The 21,401-nt window shown below is 37.3% G+C and overlaps 3 protein-coding genes across 5 annotated transcripts in view; all 3 read left to right on the top strand.

Moving 5' to 3' along the window:
• Positions 1-8,523, top strand: part of LOC107850291 — an 11,793-nt gene extending 3,270 nt beyond the window's left edge. The window contains exons 2-5 of the mRNA XM_016694701.2: positions 2,132-3,712; positions 3,850-4,060; positions 5,968-6,050; positions 8,113-8,523. Coding sequence (XP_016550187.1) covers positions 2,204-3,712; positions 3,850-4,060; positions 5,968-6,050; positions 8,113-8,232 — 1,923 coding nt within the window. The 5' untranslated portion in view covers positions 2,132-2,203 and the 3' untranslated portion in view covers positions 8,233-8,523. The remainder of the gene's footprint in view (positions 1-2,131; positions 3,713-3,849; positions 4,061-5,967; positions 6,051-8,112) is intronic.
• Positions 8,524-11,494: 2,971 nt separating this feature from the next.
• On the top strand, positions 11,495-17,237 carry LOC107850292 (serine--glyoxylate aminotransferase). 3 transcript variants are annotated; one of them, XM_047401366.1, is made up of 7 exons: positions 11,615-11,676; positions 12,882-13,000; positions 13,152-13,385; positions 14,461-14,745; positions 14,840-15,206; positions 15,374-15,584; positions 16,965-17,237. In XM_047401366.1, the coding sequence occupies exons 3-7, from the start codon at positions 13,181-13,183 to the stop codon at positions 17,100-17,102; spliced, it is 1,206 nt and encodes a 401-aa protein (XP_047257322.1). In that variant the 5' UTR covers positions 11,615-11,676; positions 12,882-13,000; positions 13,152-13,180; the 3' UTR covers positions 17,103-17,237. The 3 variants fall into 3 exon arrangements, with proteins under 3 accessions (XP_016550188.1, XP_047257322.1, XP_016550190.1); XM_016694702.2 differs by lacking the exon at positions 12,882-13,000 and having other exon boundaries at positions 11,495-11,676; XM_016694704.2 differs by lacking the exons at positions 11,615-11,676; positions 12,882-13,000 and adding an exon at positions 11,696-12,221.
• Positions 17,238-21,192: 3,955 nt separating this feature from the next.
• The window catches only part of LOC107850938, a gene marked incomplete in the record, with an annotated part of 9,760 nt that continues 9,551 nt past the window's right edge, over positions 21,193-21,401 (top strand). Inside the window, 1 exon segment of the mRNA XM_047401365.1 lies at positions 21,193-21,322.

Raw genomic sequence — 21,401 nt, 5'->3', positions numbered from 1 at the left:
AGGACAATTGTTTCCTTTTTTTGCTATATGTTTCAAGATTCAATTCTTTTGGCTATGTTTCTTTTTTTTTTTTTTTCGTTTTGATAATCGTGGTATCTGAGTTATCTGAGTTAGATCCCGCACATGTGCACGTGCCTAAATCCACGGGATACTGGCCACTTCCCACCAGCAATAAATATCATGCAATTCCGTCCACGATTTCTAGGAGAAATGTTTCTTTTTTCTTGCTATATGTTTCAAGATTCAATCTTTTTTGCTACATGTTTCTTCTTTTGTTGGTAACCGTGGTGTCTGAGTTAGATTCCGTGCACGTGCCTAAATCCACGGGATATTGGCCACTTCCCACCAGCAATAAATATCATGCAATTCTGTCCACGATTTCTAGGAGAATTGTTTCTTTTCTTTTTATTAAATGTTTCAAGATTCAATCTTTTTTGCTATATGTTTCTTTTTTTGTTGGTAACCGTGGCGTCTGAGTTAGATTCCGTTCACGTGAATAAATCCACGGGATAACTTTCCACGTTGGATAGGACAATTGTTTCCTTTTTTTGCTGTATGTTACATTATTCAATCTTTTTTTGCTATATGCTTCTTTTTGTTGATAACCGTGGTGTCTGAGTTAGATTCCGTGCAACTCTGTTCATGATGGCTAGGACAATTGTTTCCTTTTTTTGCTATATGTTTCAAGATTCAATCTTGTTTTGCTATATGTTTCTTTTCTTGTTGATAACCGTCGTGTGTGAGTTAGATTCTGTGTACGTGACTAAATCCGCGGGACACTGGCCACTTCCCACCAACAATAAATATCATGCAACTCTGTCCACGATGGCTAGGACAATGGTTTCCTTTTTTTGCTATATGTTTCAAGATTCAATCTTTTTTTGTTGATAACCGTGGTGTGTGAGTTAGATTCCATGCAACTCTGTTCACGATGGCTAGGACAATTGTTTCCTTTTTTTGCTAAATGCTTCAAGATTCAATCTTATTTTGCTATATGTTTCTTTTTTTGTTCATAACACGTGACCAAATTCACGTGATACCGCCACTTTCCACCAGCAATAAATGTCATGTAAGTGTAAGTTGCTCACTTTCTCGGACTCCGGTGCGGGTGTCCGATACGAGTATGGATCTAGAGGTCGGATCCTTCACGGTCTTAATTTAAAGGTTCGGGGATATGGATCTAGGGATGGATATGGGTGCGGGGATTCGGCGAAAAATAACCTAAATGTCTAAAATTAGAGTTATAAAACATAAATTATAAGATATTCTGGGGAGACGCAAGATATTCCGTTTTCTTCAATTTCAACTTTTGTTTTGATTACGGAATTTCTTAAATTTGTCCGGACTTTCCCAGTCGATTTTGGGCAAAGTATCCAAAATCGGTTGACCAGATCGGGTATGGATCCCACATCCACACCCACGTCATGTCGACACCGGTGTGGCACCGGAAGTGAAGAGTACGAGTAACTTAGGTTGTAACTCTGTCCACGAAGGCTAGGGCATTTTTTCCCTTTTTTGCTATATGTTTCGAGATTTGATCTTTTTTTGATGTATGTTTCTTTTTTTATTAATAACCGTGATGTGAGTTAGATTCACGCACATGGCTAAATTCTCGATACCTGCCACTTCCCTCCAGCAACTAATATCATATAACTTTGTCTACCAAATCTAGGACATTTTTTCCTTTTTTTCCTATATGTTTCAAGATTCGATCTGTTTTTTCTATATGTTTTTTTTGATAACCGTGATGTCTTAGTTAGATTTCATGTACGTGACTAAATTCACGTGATACCTGCCACTTCCCACCAGCAATAAGTATCATATAACTTTATCCACCAAGGCTAAGACATTCTTTTTGCTGTATGTTTTTTTTAATATCCGTGGTGTCTACGTTAGCTTTCACCCACGTGCCAACTCTCACCAACAACAATATCATGTAATCTGTTCACCAAGTAGGACATGTTTCTTTTGCTATATTTTTCAAGTTTCAATCTTTTTTAGACAACTTTCATTGAGTATATTCGTTTTGTTTTGCCTCTAATCATTGTCTCAGAAGATGTCTTGACGTTGATAGTGTAATTTAAGAAGCTTCAAGAAAGGTAGTAACCGATTTGTTTGTCTGTGGATGCAGGGATAAGCGGGGAGAGTAGGAGTGAAGTTGTTTCTCTGATCTGTTTGCTAGTGAAATCTGAATCCCATTAAAATGGGACGACCGGGATTGGAGCGCTGTGATGTTTGGTATGACGTGACCCGTTTAAGGAGAAAGAGGGCACACTCCTGGAATAAGGAGTCAGACCCTGAAAATAGTGATGTTTTTCGTTTAAAACGGCAGATTCGAAAAACTAAGAATATGGATGAAGATTACGTACAGTATTTGATGCTTCTTCTGGATTATGATGAAGAGCCTAAGTGTTACGCAAATGAAGGCGGAAATGAAGGTCTCACTGGTGGTGGAGATAGGCTTAGTCATGATGTGAACGAAGAAGGGACTGAGTTTGAGGATGAAGACGAGGATGAGGATGATCTAGAATACAGGAAGTTCTTGGCTAATGCTAAACCGAACGGGACCGCATTGGTGGCTAAAGTTGATAGTGGTGATGGGTTTCCTGTGTATGTTGAGTTTGAGAAAGAGGATGGATCTGATGACGAGTATGAATATTTAGGACGGGGAAAACAACAGGATTCTGGGAACGAGAAGGATTTAGGTAATGCCGGTTGCAGCGAGAAGGATTTAGGTAATGAAGGTTGCAACGAGAAGGATTTTGGTAATGTCGGTTGCAACGAGAAGGATTTAGGTAATGTCGGTTGCAACGAGAAGGATTTAGGTAATGCCGGCTGCAATGAGAAGTATTTAGGTAATGTCGGTTGCAACGAGAAGGATTTAGGTGATGTCGGTTGCAAAGATAAAGTAGAAAGTCAGCCATCTTCAAGAATCGACTTGGAAAATAATAATAATAGATCTGCAGGAGACGACAATGTTGTAATTGAGCCTTTTGGTTCGGTTACTCTGAAGGAAACTGAGCCTACGAGCCAGCAGCTTAGCTTGGGGGAGAATGGTGCGTGCAAGAGGCGTCAGAAGGGTGAGACAAAGAATAGGCCAAATAAGGAGCAGAAGAAAGGGAAAGGGAGAAGATCGGCTAAAGTTACTACAAAAGATGAGGGAGATGAGATAGATGAAGACTATGCCAACCTTCTCGGGAAATTTATATGTAAGAATTGGCGCACGCCAGCCTCATTTATGAAGAAATATAATCTAAAAACGAAGAAATCATCAAGGACTCTCCTGGGAGATGACAGCAATGTATCTGTAGGTGACATCGATATGTCACATGAGCCTTCTGATCCACTATCTCCAAAGAAGAAGAAAAGGGGGCGTCCGAGGAAGAAAAATAGCACGAAGGAAAATGATGCATGGAAGAAGAAGGGAAAGGGTGAGAAAAGGAAGAGATCAAACAAAAAGCAGACAGAGAAAAAAAGGAGAAAGTTGGCAGATGTCCCCTTCGACGAGGATGTAGCCGGGAGAAAATCAGTAGATGACACTGTCAAAGAAGAGATAACTGACGTAGATGAAGCCCCATTTGAGATTGGTCACAATTCTGAATGCAATGCTTCTGACGAAGATCTTCAAATAGTTGTCAATGATAATGGTACATTTGGAAAGGAAGGAAGATCTAATATCATGGAAGTTTCTTCAGAAAAACACTCTGAAAATGTATGCCTCCATTCTCTGATGCTCCTCCCCGTTTTATTTTATCGTCCCTACATCTGCTTTCTTTCTTTATTACTTTGAAATTTTGGAAAATATTCTGCTGTGATGCTTATATATTTGATGATATAATGAATATTTAGGTTGTGGATATCTGCCCAAGGGAAACTGTTCGTTCTGATTTTTGGTGGCAAGTCAAGGCTCTTCTTGAGATGCCTTACGATCAGAGGGAATATACCGGATTGTTGGAAGCTGTCAAAAGTAGAAAGCCTATTCTAAAGGATAAGGACTTGCGTAATGGGAAATTTTATCTGTCGAGGCGGTTGGGAAAATCATATTTGGATCACTATAAAGGTCAGATCTTTACGTTTCAAAGTTTTGGTGCTACTCCTCCTTGCTTGGTTCCAATGGTGTATGTCCAACAGTGTCTTGTCCATAGACATTCTGACTTTTTCGAACATTTGCAAATTTGTTCGTCAAATTTCTGTAATTAGTCGCTGAACTTAAACCCTCCTGATGTGTAAATACTATTATGTTAGTTTTCTTTTCAATAAGGAATTCCTGTGTTAATTTTCCTTTCTAAATTTTTAAAACAACTTAAATTCTTCAGTTCTGAACTTCATTATATCAGTTGCTATTGCAAGATTTTATGTCTACCAAAAGTAAGTGTAGTTTCTTTTAAACCAAGGTGTTTTTTTTAAAACGGTTCAAATCGCTGTAAGATTTGTGATACTCTTTTCAATTCTGCTACCCTTGGCATAAGTTTACTATGTCGTTCCAGCGAAGGCGTAGAATTATTCTTCACCATCATTTTAGAGTCAGACCTGAAACGTCCAATAGGTTAATTATCGAGCTATTTTTTTGTTGGGTAACTGAACTTTCCGTTAGTCACCAAGTAAGGAATTACAAAACTGTAGAAGGCTACAACACAACCCGCTGGTACTATCAAATCTGACAATTCAAAAGCCTAAAAAAAAGGAATTAGAAAACGAGGCTGCTTACAAAGTTCCTAAGCCTAGGGGGAACTCGAACACAACACGTATACACTTCTTTGGCAATCTGCGTTCCTTCTTTACTCTTGCCTTCAAATATTCTCTGGTTACGTTCCATCCATACACTAAGAAAGAATTCTGTGAAAAGTAGTTTGAGAAGAATTCTGTGAAAAGTAGTTTGGAACTTGCGGTTCTTGTGATTTCCCTTTAGCACTTCTCATGATCTATTGCGTATGTTGCTCCTAGGTTGTGGCGTGTGGGTCAGTTTTATGCAACCAACATAGTAGCCTCCTCCAAATACCCCTTCTAACGACACCTATGTTGCTTGGACTCTCCAAAATTGTCTGTGGGTGCGTGCCGGATTCTCCAAAAGTAGTGTATTTTTAGAGAATCTGACACGGGTGCGGCATCAAAAGTGAAGAGTCCGTGCAACATAGAATGACAGAGGAGCCAAATAAGTGTTCATTAGTCTCATCCTGCTGCTTACATAAGCTACACTGTGTCTTTATGTCCATACCCATCTGCTCAGTCGTTCAGCTGTTAAAAGTTTCCCCTGTAAGTGGATCCACATGGTGAAAATAGCTTTTGGTCTAGCAAGGTTGTGATACATAAAGCCATTTTGTTCCACCTTTTCTATGTACCAACAACTGTTAGTAAAATTGCCTGATAGTATTCTTCTGGACAAGAAGTAATCTGGATCTAGCTTTAAAGATCTTTCTAATCATCCAGACTGCTTGTTGAGGAGAGCTGACATTATGAAACTGATTATCTCCGACATAATAAGCCTGTATTCATTTGATCCATATTGTATCCTTCTTAGCCGCTACATCCCAACAGAATTTAGCTATCGCTGCCTTGTCCCACATGGGCATATTGATAGCATTAATTTCACCAACACTCTTAGGAGCGCACACCCTTTCCCAAGCCATTAAGGCTTTCTTAGATATAGTATTAGTTCCGGATCAGAGATAGCTTCTGCAGTAGGCCTCAATAGTCTTGAGGACGTTTGAAGGGATAATAAACAACTGAGCCAATAAGATTGGATGCCATACAAAACAGTCTGAACGAGCTGCAACCTATCAGACAGCTTTCTGGCTTTCCAAAATCCAAGAAGATGTTCTAGCCTCAATCTTATCTATCAATCCACTCCATTGGATGAAAGCAGTTTTATATTGTAAACAGTATTTGATCTCTGTGCTTCTGTTAGTCGCTATTTGAGTTTCACTGTAAATGCATTATGTAATGATTGCGTCCACTTTAAACCTGCAGACCTTCATGACAAACTTAAAGAATTTGACAATGACAACATGAAGAAGCTAAACATCTTGCGCGGCTTTTTCTTTTGGTTACAGGTGAGTTGCTCATATTCTGAATAATGAATTGTGTGATGCATTACTTTGACTGGACCTTTTCGCCGCCTGCATATGTTCATGTCTACAGCATACATCATATCTCCTTTTCCTATAAGGTAGCATGCATCATGTCTCCCATCACTTCATTGCATCGTGCGTCTCCGTCATAGCGACATCCTTTAGGGCCAACACCACGACACATGCTGGCCATGCTAGGCCTCCCTGTGCGGCAGTGCGAACCCGCGTTGGGAGGTCCTAGAAGACCGCCCATCTAGAGGCATCTGGGAAGCTTCCGTGCACAGTGACCTTTGGTATACATTTACATTGACTTACAGAATAACTGATCAATATAAAAAGAACTTGTTTATGGATATCCGTTTTAAATACACAGCTAGCTGTACTTCGCAATTATAAAAATGCTAAATCTGTAAAGCAATTAATAACCTAGTCCTTTTATTTTTTATTTTTTTGGTAACTATCCACATTTTATTACCGAAAGTATCACTATACAGCTCATGGAAAAAAAGAAAGTCAAAACTTAACACACCATCTGGACATGCCTAGCATGGAGTAACGACCTATCTCGTGAACGAAAAAAAACTACTAGCTAAACAGGATAGCTATTGAGCTTGATCAAATACCGTGGCCCTCACAAACACTTCTTGTATTATCTTCTTCAGAATGACCATCCTCGTGATTTCTTTCTTGCGAAAATTCATAAACAGTAGCAGCTAGAGTCACTCTATAGGTTGTAGCATTACTCCCCTTTCCTCTTCTTCTGGCTTCACACCATTGCACTTCTCCGGACCATGTAGTGGAGGCCTCAAAATACTTTGCCATTGAAGTAGCTCGCTCCAATCACCCTTGGTTACGGAACCTTAGGAAAAAAAGTGGTGTATACTTTTGAATTCAGTTTCACACTGTGGGCATACAGGGAAAATCTGCATCTCTCAGCTTATCAATCTATCCTCGGTGTAGAGTCTGCGATGTAGTGCTATGAATAGGATGAAGAGTCATTTGGGAAGACCAGGGTTGTTACAACTTACCTTCCTCGACGGCACTTTAGGATTATCTCCGAATAACTTGTAGTGCAACTTCTTGATACGGAAATTAGGCATTTGAATTGAGTCCATTTCACACTGACTTGTCCCCTCTGTATACTTCTGAGTCTTGAGTATCTTCTGGATAATCCAACATGCATGTTTAGGCCTTTTCCCCTGTAATCCTTTTATTAATAGTAATAACATATTAAATTCGTCCGACCTCATTAATAAGTTTTTCTTCGGTTGAACTTCCATCTTGATTTGTGTCTCATTTGACTTCATGAGTGCACTACTTTAGCTTACTCCCCCATACTTTTTTGTTTTTTCGGTTAGCTTCCTAGACCAAGTGTTGCACAATTTAATGGATCTAACATTAAAGATTTCCGTAATTTTGCATCTTCGTGATGCCGGCAAACAACTTCATTGGAAAAAGCGTAATGATCAGATCAGTTGATGCATCCACCAGTGACAGTATAAATGAAGCATCCCATGTGGTAATTTTTGTAGCCAAGGCCAGATTCATCATCCTTGATTATTGTCTTAAGCAAATAACTTGGCGTTATTTTTAGATAAATTTTAATTTATGAAAACATTCAGCGTGCTGATATAACACAAAACATCATTGTTTTTGACATCTCGTCTGGACCTATTAATTTAACTCTATTCAAGCATTCACTTGACTCTCAGAATAAAAATGTTTTGATGATTGATAACTTGATCCAACTGAAGCTAGCGTTTTATATTTTTGGTTCCCGTTGGAATCCAATTGAAGCTTTTAAAAACAACTTAAGTTTCATCTTCCCATGCTGGTTGAGTGCAACTATTATAAGAGTGATTTGATCTAGTCCGAGGAATGTTGTTATGACGGTTTGATGAGATACAAATATCGTACTTTTATTTATACAGCAGTTACAATTATCCCCTGCTTCTTACTATGTTTTGTTTATCGCAATTTTAATGCTGTACACAAATTTAGTTTTACACTATGAACTCCACGATTGTTCTTCTATGGTTGCTAGAATCTCACACAGGCAGGAGCCTTCAGGCCTTGGACCGATCCGGAGTGGCTCTCGTTGCTTGATAATGCTACTGTTCCAACTCTTATTTCCATGAATAATCAAGCGGGGACAGTTTGGTGAAAGATGTTACTGAAGTATGCTATGCTGAAGTACAACGCGTTGTCCGTTGTGTTAGTGGATCTGTTATTTGACTAATAGACTCTTGCGGAAGAATAATTCACCCATCGCAGTCTGTTATAATCCCCCAGTACTTTGTTATATTGAACTGTCTGTTGTTGATTGAAGTTACTTTGCTACAAAGGATGTAAAAGTGGGTTGAAGTTAATGTATCCAGATAAATTCTGGGTGATATCTTCATCTACTTGTGTTTATTCTGTACTGCTTTCCTTATTAGTCGTCATGTTTTCTTCACTGCCGTTTTCCCTTTTCATAACTACTTTGATTCGTTGCTGTTGAGTCGAGGGTCCTTCAGAAACAACCTCTTTACCTCCACGAGGTAGGAGTAAGGACTGCATACTCTCTAGTAGAGTCTCTACCCTCCCTAGATACCACTTATGGGATTTCGCTTTTTATGTTGCCATCTTCATCTATTTGTGTCTCATTTCTTCTTCTTTCCTTTTTGATTTGTATTGTTGCCTGTTTGCAACAACAACATACCCAGTGTACTCCCACATAGTGTGGTCTGGGGAGGATAAAATGTACGCAGTCCATACCACTACCTCCGAAGAAGTAGAGAGGTTGTTTCCGATACTGTTGCCTGTTTACGTTCTCTCTGAAGAAGTAGAGAGTCTGTTTTCCGATATTGTTTCCTGTTTACGTTCTCTTATTATGTCGCCTTCTGAAAACAATGCAGAACGCGTACGCAAAAGAGGCCTTCCTTTTGTTCCTGTCAAGACAATCAGACTTTAGGCACACCTGAGAGCCTTTGCCTAATGAAAGATCAATCTGGTGTGTGAAGATGATGTAACTTTGAGTATTTTAGGGATGCAGTTTTGGAAGCCTTTTGCTTTATTTGGACTGTCATTTTCTCAGGCTTCATATAACCGACTCCAACTTATTTGGAACTTCCAAGTGACCTGGAGGTCACGGGTTCAAGCCTTGTGTACGGTACACCCTTGTGGTGAGGTCCTTTCCTGGATCCTGCGATAGCGAGAGAAAATTTGGTTACTAAGTCTCTTCAAGTTTTCAATTAGCAAAATGGCCTTATGAGAAAATTTGGCTATTAAGCCTCTTCAAGTTTCTAATTAGCAAAATGACGTACTTCTATTTTCACATCTGTCGGATTGATAGTCGATCTGTCGGATTAATAATCGATCTGTTTATATGTTGGATCGATAATCGATTTGTCCGATTGATAATATAGACAGATTGATTATCAATCCGATATATCGATTATTTGGAGCTGAGGAACCTTTAATGGGTCATTCTCTAAACTTTATTTCTATAGCATTAGAAGTTGCATTTGGTTAGGAAAATTTCTCTATCATTTCACTAGTTGTTAAACTAATGCAAAGACTATATTTTAGACATTTTTTCTTTTGGGGGGTGGGGCGTGGGGTTGGGGTTGCGCGTAAAGTTACAGCGCGATACTCTCTTTTACAATGATTATGCCTTCTCTCAACTTACACGTATCTCAACTAATCTGTCAAGTATCTACTATTTACCACCAGCACAAGTATCAAGTAACACTGCTTCTGAGACGACTTAACATGATTGATTTTGACCACTTACCTAAAGGGTGAAAGGCCAAAATATATTTAACAAAAACAAAATATTTGATGAGTGATTGAAACAAATGGCTAAAGCTTAGAATAAAAACAAATCAATGAAAAGGAAAGTAATAAAAAAACAAAAAAAATTAGGAAAATTGCTTATGTATAGCTATTATTTCCCACAAATGAGGGAGTGGTTCATATGGACCTTTTTATCTTATCTTTACATATTCTTTCTCAACCATATGCTATAAATTAAAGTTTTTTTTTTGTGGTCCTATATTAATTTCTTGTGAAGTAAAAAATTTATGGTCTTCCTTTTATGTTTCATCACTTGGTGTTCTCTAGTTATCTTGATAAGCTTTTTGATTCTTTTATAGTTGCTTTGTTTCAATTTATGTGATGCACTTCGACTGGTCGCAAAATTTAAGACAAAAGGAATAGTTTTTAAGAGGAAAAAGAGTCAGAAATATATCTAAATTTTGGCGAACTTTGCTGTAACACGCCTTAACTTTGCGGGAGTTCATGACCCCAGTCGACTATTTATTATCGTATTTTTATGGCAGATATTTGTTCAGCTGGGCCACTTTAGATCCTTACACGCACAGTGTGCGTGTATTCATGCAGTGGTACAACTGGACAAATATATGCCGCAGAAATATGATAATAAATAGTCGAGGGGGTCATAGATCCCTGCAAAGTTAAGGCGTGTTACATCAAATTTCGTCGAAATCTAGGTATATTTCGAACATTTTTTTCCTTTTTAAATGTATGGCCTCCTTTTTATATTTCTAACACTTGTCGTTCTCTCATATTCTATTCTAACCATGTATTCTTTCCGACTCAATTTATATGATATATTTTGATTGAAAGAAAAATAGTTCTAAAAATTTGCGGTCTAAAATAAATTATAAAAACTTATGTGATTATAATCACTCGTTAGGAGTAAACGATAAACTTTAAATTAAATTATTTGATTTGATGTAAATATCGAATGCGACTAAGCAGATGAGGGAAAGGAGACGTGTGGCGTTTTGCTTCACCCACATTTGTACTATTCTCATAACATTACTTTCTACTATTTTTATTTGTTATTTTTCTGAAAAATATTTTGTTAAAAAAATATTTGACATCACAGAAAAATAAATATAAAAACTATTTTTCTCATGTATAACTAAAATTTCTCTTCCATGCTTTTTTTTATGAGTTTTACTTGAGCCGAAAGTCTATTGAAAATGGTCTCTCTAACTTCACAACGTAGTAGCAACGCTGCGTACACACCACTCGCCTTAGACCCTACTTTACGGAATTACACTATATATGTTATTGTTCTCGTCGTTATGAGTGGTGGAGTCGAGATCTTCATAAGGAGGCTCAAAATATAAAAAAGTATACACACGAACTAACTGCAGAAAGTTTAACGTCTATTATATATAAATAAAAAATAGTATAAATTTTTCACCGAGAGGGTTCAGATGAACGTCTGGCTCCAAGCTAGCTCTGCCCTTGGTTATTGTACGTATAATTAAAATGCAATCGTCTTAAAAAAGAAAAAAAACATCTTCACAATTATTATAATGATTCTTTATCTTTAAATATTTGACACAAAAATAAAAAAGTTGTTATTAAAAGTATAAAAAAGAAAAATTGGACGAATCAAAATTCACAAATATTTTAGCCACAGGATTAGCATCCACGTAATGCCACTTATCTGCCACGTCAACTCCAAAGTGGGACCCACATATAGAGTTGAGTGGTATAAGAGTTTGTATTTGTTGCTTTGGACTTTTCATATTTTCATTTGGCTTTGCTTTCTTTGGTCTGAGCCAAGTTATAGTTTAGTTTATTTCAGGTACATAGTCCTTCGAAGTTCATTTATATATTTCAATATGGTTATGCATGTCTATTTATGAGTTTATATTGTTAAATTTGACCTATATAACGTGTTACGTGCGTAGCCACGTATATAGAGTGAAAGGTAGTCAGTTAAACATCCTTCGTCGAGGAATTAGATTGTGTGTATTTTATGAGTTTGTGTTATGTATGTGCACTTAGAGGTTGGTTGTGGTCGATATGAGGAGAAGTAGAGGTAGGTCGAAGAGGTGATTAATCAAACATGACATGATACGATACGCCGACGACATGAACATGAACCTAGATAAGAAGATATTATAGAGGTCGAGGATTAAGGTAGAAGGTTGGTAGGGGGTCGAGCGTTGTATAGTTTCCCTTATCAGAATATGAAGAAAAGAGAGAAAGAGAGGTAAGTCGAAGAAGTATTGGAGAGAGAAGTGATTAAGTAAACATGATATGACCCGATACGCTTGTAGATTACGGAGGACATGAACCTAGATCAGAAGATATTATAGAGGTCGAGGTCGAGGATTAAGGTAGAAGGTTAGTAGGTAGTCGAGCATTATCTAGTTTCCGTTATCAGTGTTGTTATATTTCTTTCCTACTGTCTTGTTCTTTGATTTTATTATTACGCGTATTGGTTTTACTGTTCTTTTCTCCATTATGTTCAGTGCGACTGCTTTACTACTATGTCTTCTCTTTTTAATTTTGTTATCGTTTGCTTGAGCCCCGAGGGTCTTATCGAAAATAACCTCTCTACCTTCACAAAATAGGATTAAGGCTGCTAACGCATGCTACCCTAGCTTCCCAGTACCCCTCGGCTGCTAACGCATGCTACCCTAGCTTCCCAGTACCCCTCGAATTATGACCAAAGTTGCTACGACGCACTCCAACTTCACAAGGGTCTTATTACCCCGGAAGTCAATATTAACATATTTTTGTCATTCTTTTGTGCTGTCGTGACACCTTTACATAAAAATGGGGCCCACGTCATTTAAAAAGGTGTCACGTTAGCTAAAAGGGTTGACAAAAATATGCTAAAATTTAGTTCAGGGGGTAATAGGATCCCCGTGAAGTTGGAGTGTGTCATAGCAAATTTGGTCATAGTTCAGGGTACTAGATGCTTTACTCTTTTCGGTTTGTTTGCTAATTTTGTTGTTATCTTGATATTTGTTGACTTTTTGTTTTTGCAAATCGTCGCAGAATAACTTCTCTTTTGAGCTGAGGGTCTATTGGAAACAACCTCTCTACCCCCACAAAGGTAGGGGTAAGGTCTCCGTACATCTTACCCTCCGCAAACTCCATCTGCGAGATTACATTGGGTATATGCTGTTGTACATAACTTAAACTCATATTATACATATATGTTTATCGTTAGCTATACTAGTAGTAAAACATTTATTTTTCTTGTTCCTGTATATTTGGCTGCATGCTTTGCTTTGTCGAAATTGACCTTTTTTGTGAGTATTGAAGGCATAAGGTGAATTGTTAAGCGGGCGAAAATGGACTATGTTAATGGACCTGGAAGGAACCATTTGTTTGTTCCGGGACCTGTTAACATCCCGGAACAAATTCTTCGTGCTATGAACCGGAACAATGAAGATTACAGGTCCCCGGCTATTCCGGCTATGACAAAGACCTTGCTTGAGGATGTGAAGAAGATTTTCAAAACTACTAGTGGAACTCCATTTCTGATCCCAACTACAGGTATATCAGTATGTTGTTTATCTAAATCTTTATCGTCGTGTTATTTGCATCCAAACTAGTTGAGAAAATGGAGGAGAAAGATCTATATAGGCGATACCAATCAGTTGAGGTTAAGTCTTAGTTATGTCAGTTAAGAACTCCCACATCCAAAAGCTGAAGGTGGCGGAGATGCGAATGTTGTGATGGATGTGTGGACATACCAGGAAAGGAAAGGTAGGGTGAGAAATGAGATTATTCGGGAGAAGGTGAGAGTGGCTTCGGTGGAGGATAAGATGCGAGAAGTGAGGTTACGTTGGTTCGGGCACATGATGAGGAGGGGCTCAGATGCTCCAGTGCGGAGGTGTGAGACACTAGCTATGGATGGTTTTAGGCGGGGTGGAGGTAGATCGAAGAAATATTGAAGGGAGGTGATTAGGCATAATATGGAGCAGTTACAACTTACAGAGGACATGACCCTTGATAGGAAGGTGTGGAGGACGCAAATTAGGGTAGAGAGTTAGGGGGTGGGAGAGCGTCGGTAACAATAAGGGAGCATTCTTTTGTGTCTGTAGTTTCTTATTTGTGGTGCTGTGTGATGTCTATGATTTCGATAATACTTATTTTTTTCTTGTGGTTGTAGTATTATCTTGTTGCTGGCGGTGTTAGTTTATTTTCCACTTATCTTTTGTGTTTGTTATACTGTTATCGGTTCTAAGCCGGGGTCTATCGGAAACAGTCTCTCTTCTTCACCTGAGTTAGTGATATGGTTTGCGTACACTCTACCCTCTCCAGACCCTATACTATGTGGGAATACATTGGGTATGTTGTTGTTGTTGTTGAAAATATAGGATGTTCTAATACTTTTGCTTGAACAGAACAAACATGGTCAGTATGGATTCATATAGCCGACCTCAACTTGCTTGCGACTGAACCATACTTGTTCTTTTGTTGTATTACGATGAATCTTTTCAAATTGATCATGTCCATCCTCTGCAACATCATCGATAATGTATAATTTTAAGTAGTTATAGGATTTCTTCGTGGCTCAACTGTCGAACTTGTGATGGACAAACCTCATACTGTTTCCATGTGGCAGGAACTGGTGCGTGGGAAAGTGCACTCACGAACACGCTGTCACCTGGTGATAAAATTATATCGTTCCTCATCGGTCAGTTCAGTCTGCTGTGGATTGATCAACAGAAACGCCTCAACTTTGACGTTGATGTTGTTGAGAGTGATTGGGGCCAAGGTGCAAACCTTGAGGTTTTAGCCTCGAAAATTGCAGCAGATAAGTCGCATACCATCAAGGCGATTTGCATTGTGCATAACGAGACCGCCACTGGAGTTACCAACAACTTGGCTACCGTAAGGAAAATACTCGGTAATGTATCTAAACCGTGGCATATATTCTTCGAAAAACTGAATTCACTATCGATATCTGATGTTTCGTGCCTGTTTCTGTCGATGCCTGCCAGATCACTACCAGCATCCTGCTCTCTTCCTTGTCGATGGAGTGTCCTCAATTTGTGCACTTGATTTTCGTATGGATGAATGGGGCGTAGATGTGGCACTTACCGGTTCCCAGAAAGCACTGTCCCTTCCCACCGGGCTCGGTATAGTCTGTGCTAGCCCTAAGGCTCTTGAGGCAAGCAAAACTGCAAAATCAGTGAGAGTTTTCTTCGACTGGAGCGATTACCTTAAGTTCTACAAGTTGGGTACTTATTGGCCGTACACTCCTTCCATCCAACTTTTGTACGGTCTCAGAGCAGCTCTCGACCTTCTTTTTGAGGAAGGTCTCGAAAATGTGATTGCAAGACACGCTCGCCTTGGCAAAGCAACAAGGTATATGTAAAACCTTTGTTAGTAAATAAAGAGGAAGGACTAAAAGCTCAATATGCTATGCATCGTTAAAAGTTTTGCTTTCTTAAATTCCGTGCCAAGTCAAACAGTGTCATACAAAATGTGACGGAGGGAATAGTGATCACGTACTTTTTTGATCGAGAATGCAGACTTGCTGTGGAGGCGTGGGGCTTGAAGAACTGCACTCAGAAGGAGGAATGGTTCAGCGACACAGTAACAGCCGTTGTTGTTCCTCCATACATCGACAGTACTGAAATCGTGAAAAGGGCATGGAAGCGATACAACTTAAGCTTAGGTCTCGGCCTAAACAAAGTTGCAGGAAAGGTATTCAGAATAGGACATCTCGGCAACTTGAACGAGGTAAACTACTCTTCATGTGACCGCTATTATGCATTAGCTCTGGTTTGTTAGTCTATTCGCACCAGATATTCCTCATTGTCATCCAAGTTAAGGTTTGTTTCAACCTATGTTACTCGGAATCTTAAAAACTGCCATCGGGTGCGTGTCGTCTCCTCCAAACGTAGTATAGTTTAGAGGGTCCATCATGAGCGCGACAACATTTTTGGAGAGTCCAAGCGACATAGGTTTCAACTATATACTAACTAAACTAAAAGCATTACATTTTCACCATAAGTTTCTTTTTTCACTTGCACTTCTATTAACTCTCTCATTAGCTATGCTGCTCGGACTCTCCAAAAATGCTTGCTCACCATGTCGGTTCCTCAAAATGTGCGCTATTTTTGGAGGATCCTACACACGGTAGGTGACATTTTTGAAGAGTCTGAACAACATAACTATTCACCACTCCATTTGTTCCAATTTATGTGAAACTATTTCCATTATGATACTGCTTGATACTCTTTCTTTATCACTATTCAAAGGCGGAGCCAGAATTTCAACTTTATGTGTTAAGTAACGTATACATATTTAATGAACTTAACACGAATGCTCTGTTTGAGCAATAGCTATCGAGTTCAGTCAAACACGTATCTAGGCTTCTACTTTTGTCTATGTCACTACTAAAACTATACATGTCAAATAAACACATGAAACTCCTATGTCTAGTCAAACACCGTCACATTATAAACTGAACCGGATGCATAATCCTTTTTCCTACAACTTTTTGCTCTCTTTTTACAATAACTACAACAAACTCAGTGTATTCCCACATAGTGGGGTCTGGGGAGGGTAAAATGTTCATAATCCGTACCACTACCTCCGAAGAAGTAAAAAGGTTGTTTTCGGTAGACCCCTAGCTCAGGACCAAAAAACAGTAAACAAAGTCGTAATAGAACATGAAAAAAGATGAGATAACAGAAATAGAATGCCCACAAGGTAGTACTATACACTATCAAACCGAAAGCACACACCTCACCCAAACCCTCCTAACTAGAAGCTCCAACCTATATACAAAGCCCTACGACCACTAGCCAAGCTACACCAAAGCACCCCTATCTATTGACTACGACTCATCACACACACTAGTCCTCTAACCTAATTCGCTTCCGCCATACCTTCCTATATAGGGTCATGTCTTCTATAACTACTCAATATCACGTCTAATTACCTCCCACCAATATTTCTTCAGCCTACCTCTACCCCGTCCGAAACCATCCAAAGCCAACTTCTCACACCTACGAACTGTGGCAGCAGTGCCCCTCCTCGTCACATAATTATTCTCCTTTTATTTTTACATAATAATTCTTGTTTTTTTTTTCAATTTTTTTTTTTTTTTTGTAGTTGCAACTATTGGGATGTCTTGCTGGAGTTGAAATGGTACTTAAGGATATTGGTTATCCAGTGAAGTTTGGGAGTGGAGTTGCAGCAGCAAGTGCTTTTCTGCAAAATTCAACTCCACTTATTCCATCAAGAATTTAATTCTACTATTATTATTATTATTATTATTACAACTATACAAAAGCAATGCATGTAAATTATTCTCTTCATGTAACCTTTTGTTTCAATGTTCAAATACTGGTTGAGAATACTTTTGTAAAATTTCAAATTTTATCATTCTTATTCTTCTGATTATATGTATTATTATATGTTATTCTCACGACTTAAATATCACAATATTACAAAATCTAAGTTAAAATATTGCCTGCCTAGCTTAAAAATAATTGGTGTCAAATTAATTGAAAAAAAAAAACCCTACAAATATCAAGCATGTAGATTAAAAGTTGTCTAACCTTGACTCAGACTATGTATTTAATGCTTTCAATCTAAGTTGCGTGGATTCTTCACTTTCGATGTCGCATTCGTGCTAGTTTTTCCATAAATACACTAGCTTTACCAAATTCAAAACGCATCCTTTGACATTTTGAAGAGTCCGAGCAACATAACTTTTAATAAAGAGTAAAAAGGACAGTTCGGTGCACTGACGTTTCTGCTATGACGAGATTCGGAGAATGATTATATCAAAAGAGTCTATTGTACGCTCTCACATTACATGGACTATTTTCACGACTTGAATTGGTGACCTCTTAGTCCCATGACAATTGATTTTGAAATAATTTCAACAAGAATAATTCTGATAGTATTTTTATTTTTTTAAAAAAGGAGTTGCCTTTTAAGAATACACGATACCACTTTAAGCTGTCAATATGGGTCGGCCCAACCCATTCGGGCTAGCCCCTACGAACTTTGAATTTGACAGGTCAGGTTGGGTTGGCCCATTAAAATGATGGGCCAAAAAATACCAAGCCCACACTATTATTTGTGGGCCGCAGGCCTCACGGGCCAGCCCATTTTTTTAAAAAAATATTATTTTATAATTTAATTTTAGAATGTTAATAAACATAGATATTACCAGATAATATTACATACTGTTAATACTTGTTAATCAAGGCTCTAACACTCCAAAAAATACTCCTGATAGCGAAATTTAATAACTTTTAACATAATATCCTTCAAATCTAATAAAAATACTAATAAACAATCTAAATAGTTGCATGTATTTAACTCACGGGTCGGACCAGGATTAGCCCAACACACATTACTCAAACTCCAAGGGCCACAGACTTATTTGGATCAGGCTAAAAAACCTTGTTCTTAAATAGACTGCAAAAAATGAAGCCCAACTTCATTAAATTATAGATCAGATCGAGTCAGCCCAACAGGCTTGGCCCATATTGATGGGTCTAATATCACCACTAATAGTGCTGCTAAAACAAAAAATCACTTAGTAAAGGAACAAGTAAATCGAGTTCGACAACTGCACTTTACTCATTGTTGATTGATACTACATTTTACTTAAATAATCCCTTAAACTTTGCATGATTTGCAAGATAGCACTATAAACTTACGAAGTTATCGATTGGACCCCTTAAGTTTATATGGCTATCTTACAAAATTTCAAGTTTAACATGTTATTTGACTAATTAGACTGTTATTATAAAGGAGAAAATTCCAAAATACACACTCCAACATAGTATTTTATGGCTAGTAGCTCAATATACAATATTATATATATACATATATATATATATGTGTGAGTGATGTGTGCGCACGCACGCACGGATCTAGCATATCTCCAGGGATCAAGGGGTTCATTCGAACTCCTTCGGCGAAAAATTACATTATTTATACACTATTAAAATTATTTTTTTATATATATAATGTATATGTTACCCCTCGGCTAGTTCGTGTGTGTACTTTTAAACCCTCTTAATAAATTTCTTGGCTCCACCACTGTATTTATATATGTATGTGTATTATATATAGGTTAAAGTCATCGATAAACACTCAAACTTATTGTCAAAATTCACTTAGACACCTAAGCTAATGTCTGTTCCTATCAGATCCCTAAACATTCTAAATTTTGTTTCAATTAGGTATTTTTTACCTACGTAGCACTGCGCATGCAGTGCAAATGCTAGCGAGCGTGAATAGTATTTTTTTAGTGAATTCCAAATAAAAAGCCCCCCCCCCCCCCCCCCCCCCGGACACCCACACCCACGCGATATCCTTCTTCATTTTTTTTTTTTAAACTTAAATCAATGGAACATTGCTTTAATTTCTTTTTCAAAAATCAATTTCTTAGGTGATCAATTTTCAACTTTAAGTTAATTCCCTTTTCAAAAAGTATTTTTTTAATTCCAACACTTCTTGAAATTTTACTTTATTTATGTTTTAATTTTTTGATGTTTGTGTGGTGTATGATTGGATTTAGAAATAAAATTTATAATTTTGAGAAAATTTTTCTTTCGGAATGAAATTGTTTCGAGGTTCTTGAAGTTTCATGTTGTTTATGTGTTTGTTCTAGGTATTTTTGTGGTTCAATTTGGGGACTAATCATGATAACTAACTGATTAACACTAATGTTTTCAATCTCTTATCATTTGGTAACTAAAAGTTTGTTCCCAAGAACCAAAAAGAATGTTGATGAACTGATTTGAAAAAGCCAGACCATGAAAATTCATCTGTTTTGCTTGTTAATCACTGGTTTCTTTTTTGTTTCATCAAATGGGGTTGAAGTTTCTACATTGCTAGCACTAAAGTCTAGTCTTGTTAATCCAATGGATCATCTCAAAGATTGGAGTTTGGCAAACAATGGAAGAAGCTTAAATTCTGTTCATTGTAAATGAACTGGTGTCTTCTGCTATGTAGAGAGACTTGACTTGTCAAACATGAATCTCAGTAGCAGAGTTTCAGATCAAATTCAAGGACTGCAAAGTCTGTCTTCACTCAATCTTTGCTGCAATGATTTCTCCACTTCATTGCCAAAGTCATTAGCCAATTTGACTTCTTTGAAGAGCATTGATGTGAGCCAGAACAACTTTGTTTAGTTGAGGAGGACGGGGAGGGGATGGCTGGAGAAGAAGATGAGGGGGGCAGGGGCAGGGGCAGGGGCAGGGGTAGGAGTGTTTAGTTTTTTTTTTTTTTTTTTAAATATTATAATTCTTTTTAAATTATAATTTAATTAGTTATAAAAAAAATTAAAATTATTTTGAATTTTAATGTCACGTGTCATCTTTTAATTTGTTATTTTTTCTATGTCAGCGCGTGTGTGTGCAACACATATTTTAACTTTTAGTTGATAAGGAAAAAAATGCTTAATTGAAATAAAATTCGAGGGGTTTAGGGGTCTGATAGGAACAGGTCATAGTTTAGTATCTACGTGAATTTTGACAACAAGTTTGAGTGCCTATCGATGACTTTGAACTTATATATATGTGCGTGTATGTGTGTATATACTTACATAAGTGATGTGATGAGCTTTCTAGCACGGCGATTCCATATGTTGGTCCATGAATTTTTATGGAGTTAATACATAAAAATGATCCTAAACTTGACATCAAATTATAATTTTGATCTTAAATTTTGACAGTGCATAAATATGACCTTTAACTATTCAAAACTGCACAAATATGACCTCTCTCCAAATCAGCCCTTTTAACGATGTGGCACCGTGTGATTGGATTACCTTTTCACATAGGTGCGAGTGAGACTCACGCATGAAGTAGCAAAATTGGAGGTCATATTTGTTCAGGTTTTGAATGGTTAAATGTCCTATTTGTGCACTATCAAATTTAAGGTCAAAATTATAATTTGATGTGATTTTTATAAGTAGGAATGACGAAACAAAATAGCAACGCTTAATTGGAGTAAACATCTATTTGGATAAGCTCATAAGCAACACGTAAGTTACGAATTTTAACTTTTAAATTTTGAGTTAGTCTTATCATTTTTGTCTTAAAAATCAAACTAAATAAAAATTATGATTACATTAATTCAAATAAATTTGATGAACAATTTAAAAGATAATTTGACTATAATTTTTAAATTTATTTTTTAAATTATTCTTAACAATTAAGTATCAATTTTTTTCCCTTTTTAAATGATTGCATTAAAATGTCACCATGTGGGACCCAAGTAATACCCTACTCAAATTAGGAAAGTGGATAAAAGTGGATATCTATATATATTATCCCATTTCTTCTTTCCCAAATTTTTTCCCTTCTCTTAATACAATTCATTTTTCACCCAACAAAAAAAATAAAAAATGAGTTGACCCTTTCTAATTTATCCATATTACAGTTAGTTTTTCTACCCTTTAATTTTTCCCCTTCTTTAGGATCTTTAAAAAATAAGTTTGATTTTTTTTCATTTGATTAATCAAGAAAAACAAAAACAAAAAAAAAAAATGGAGCTGAGAAGTATGTTCTTGTCTGAATT

This window comes from Capsicum annuum, chromosome 12 (assembly GCF_002878395.1).
Source record: "Capsicum annuum cultivar UCD-10X-F1 chromosome 12, UCD10Xv1.1, whole genome shotgun sequence".
In the NCBI taxonomy this organism is placed as follows: Eukaryota; Viridiplantae; Streptophyta; class Magnoliopsida; order Solanales; family Solanaceae; genus Capsicum; species Capsicum annuum.
This window is presented reverse-complemented; position numbering and strand designations above follow the sequence as displayed.

Coding starts and splice junctions, on each gene's coding strand:
- LOC107850292 (XM_016694702.2), top strand. CDS start 13,181: ATGGACTATGTTAATGGACCTGGAAGGAACCATTTGTTTGTTCCGGGA. Junction 15,207..15,373: donor CGCCTTGGCAAAGCAACAAG/GTATATGTAAAA, acceptor TCGAGAATGCAG/ACTTGCTGTGGAGGCGTGGG. Junction 15,585..16,964: donor ATCTCGGCAACTTGAACGAG/GTAAACTACTCT, acceptor TTTTTTTTGTAG/TTGCAACTATTGGGATGTCT.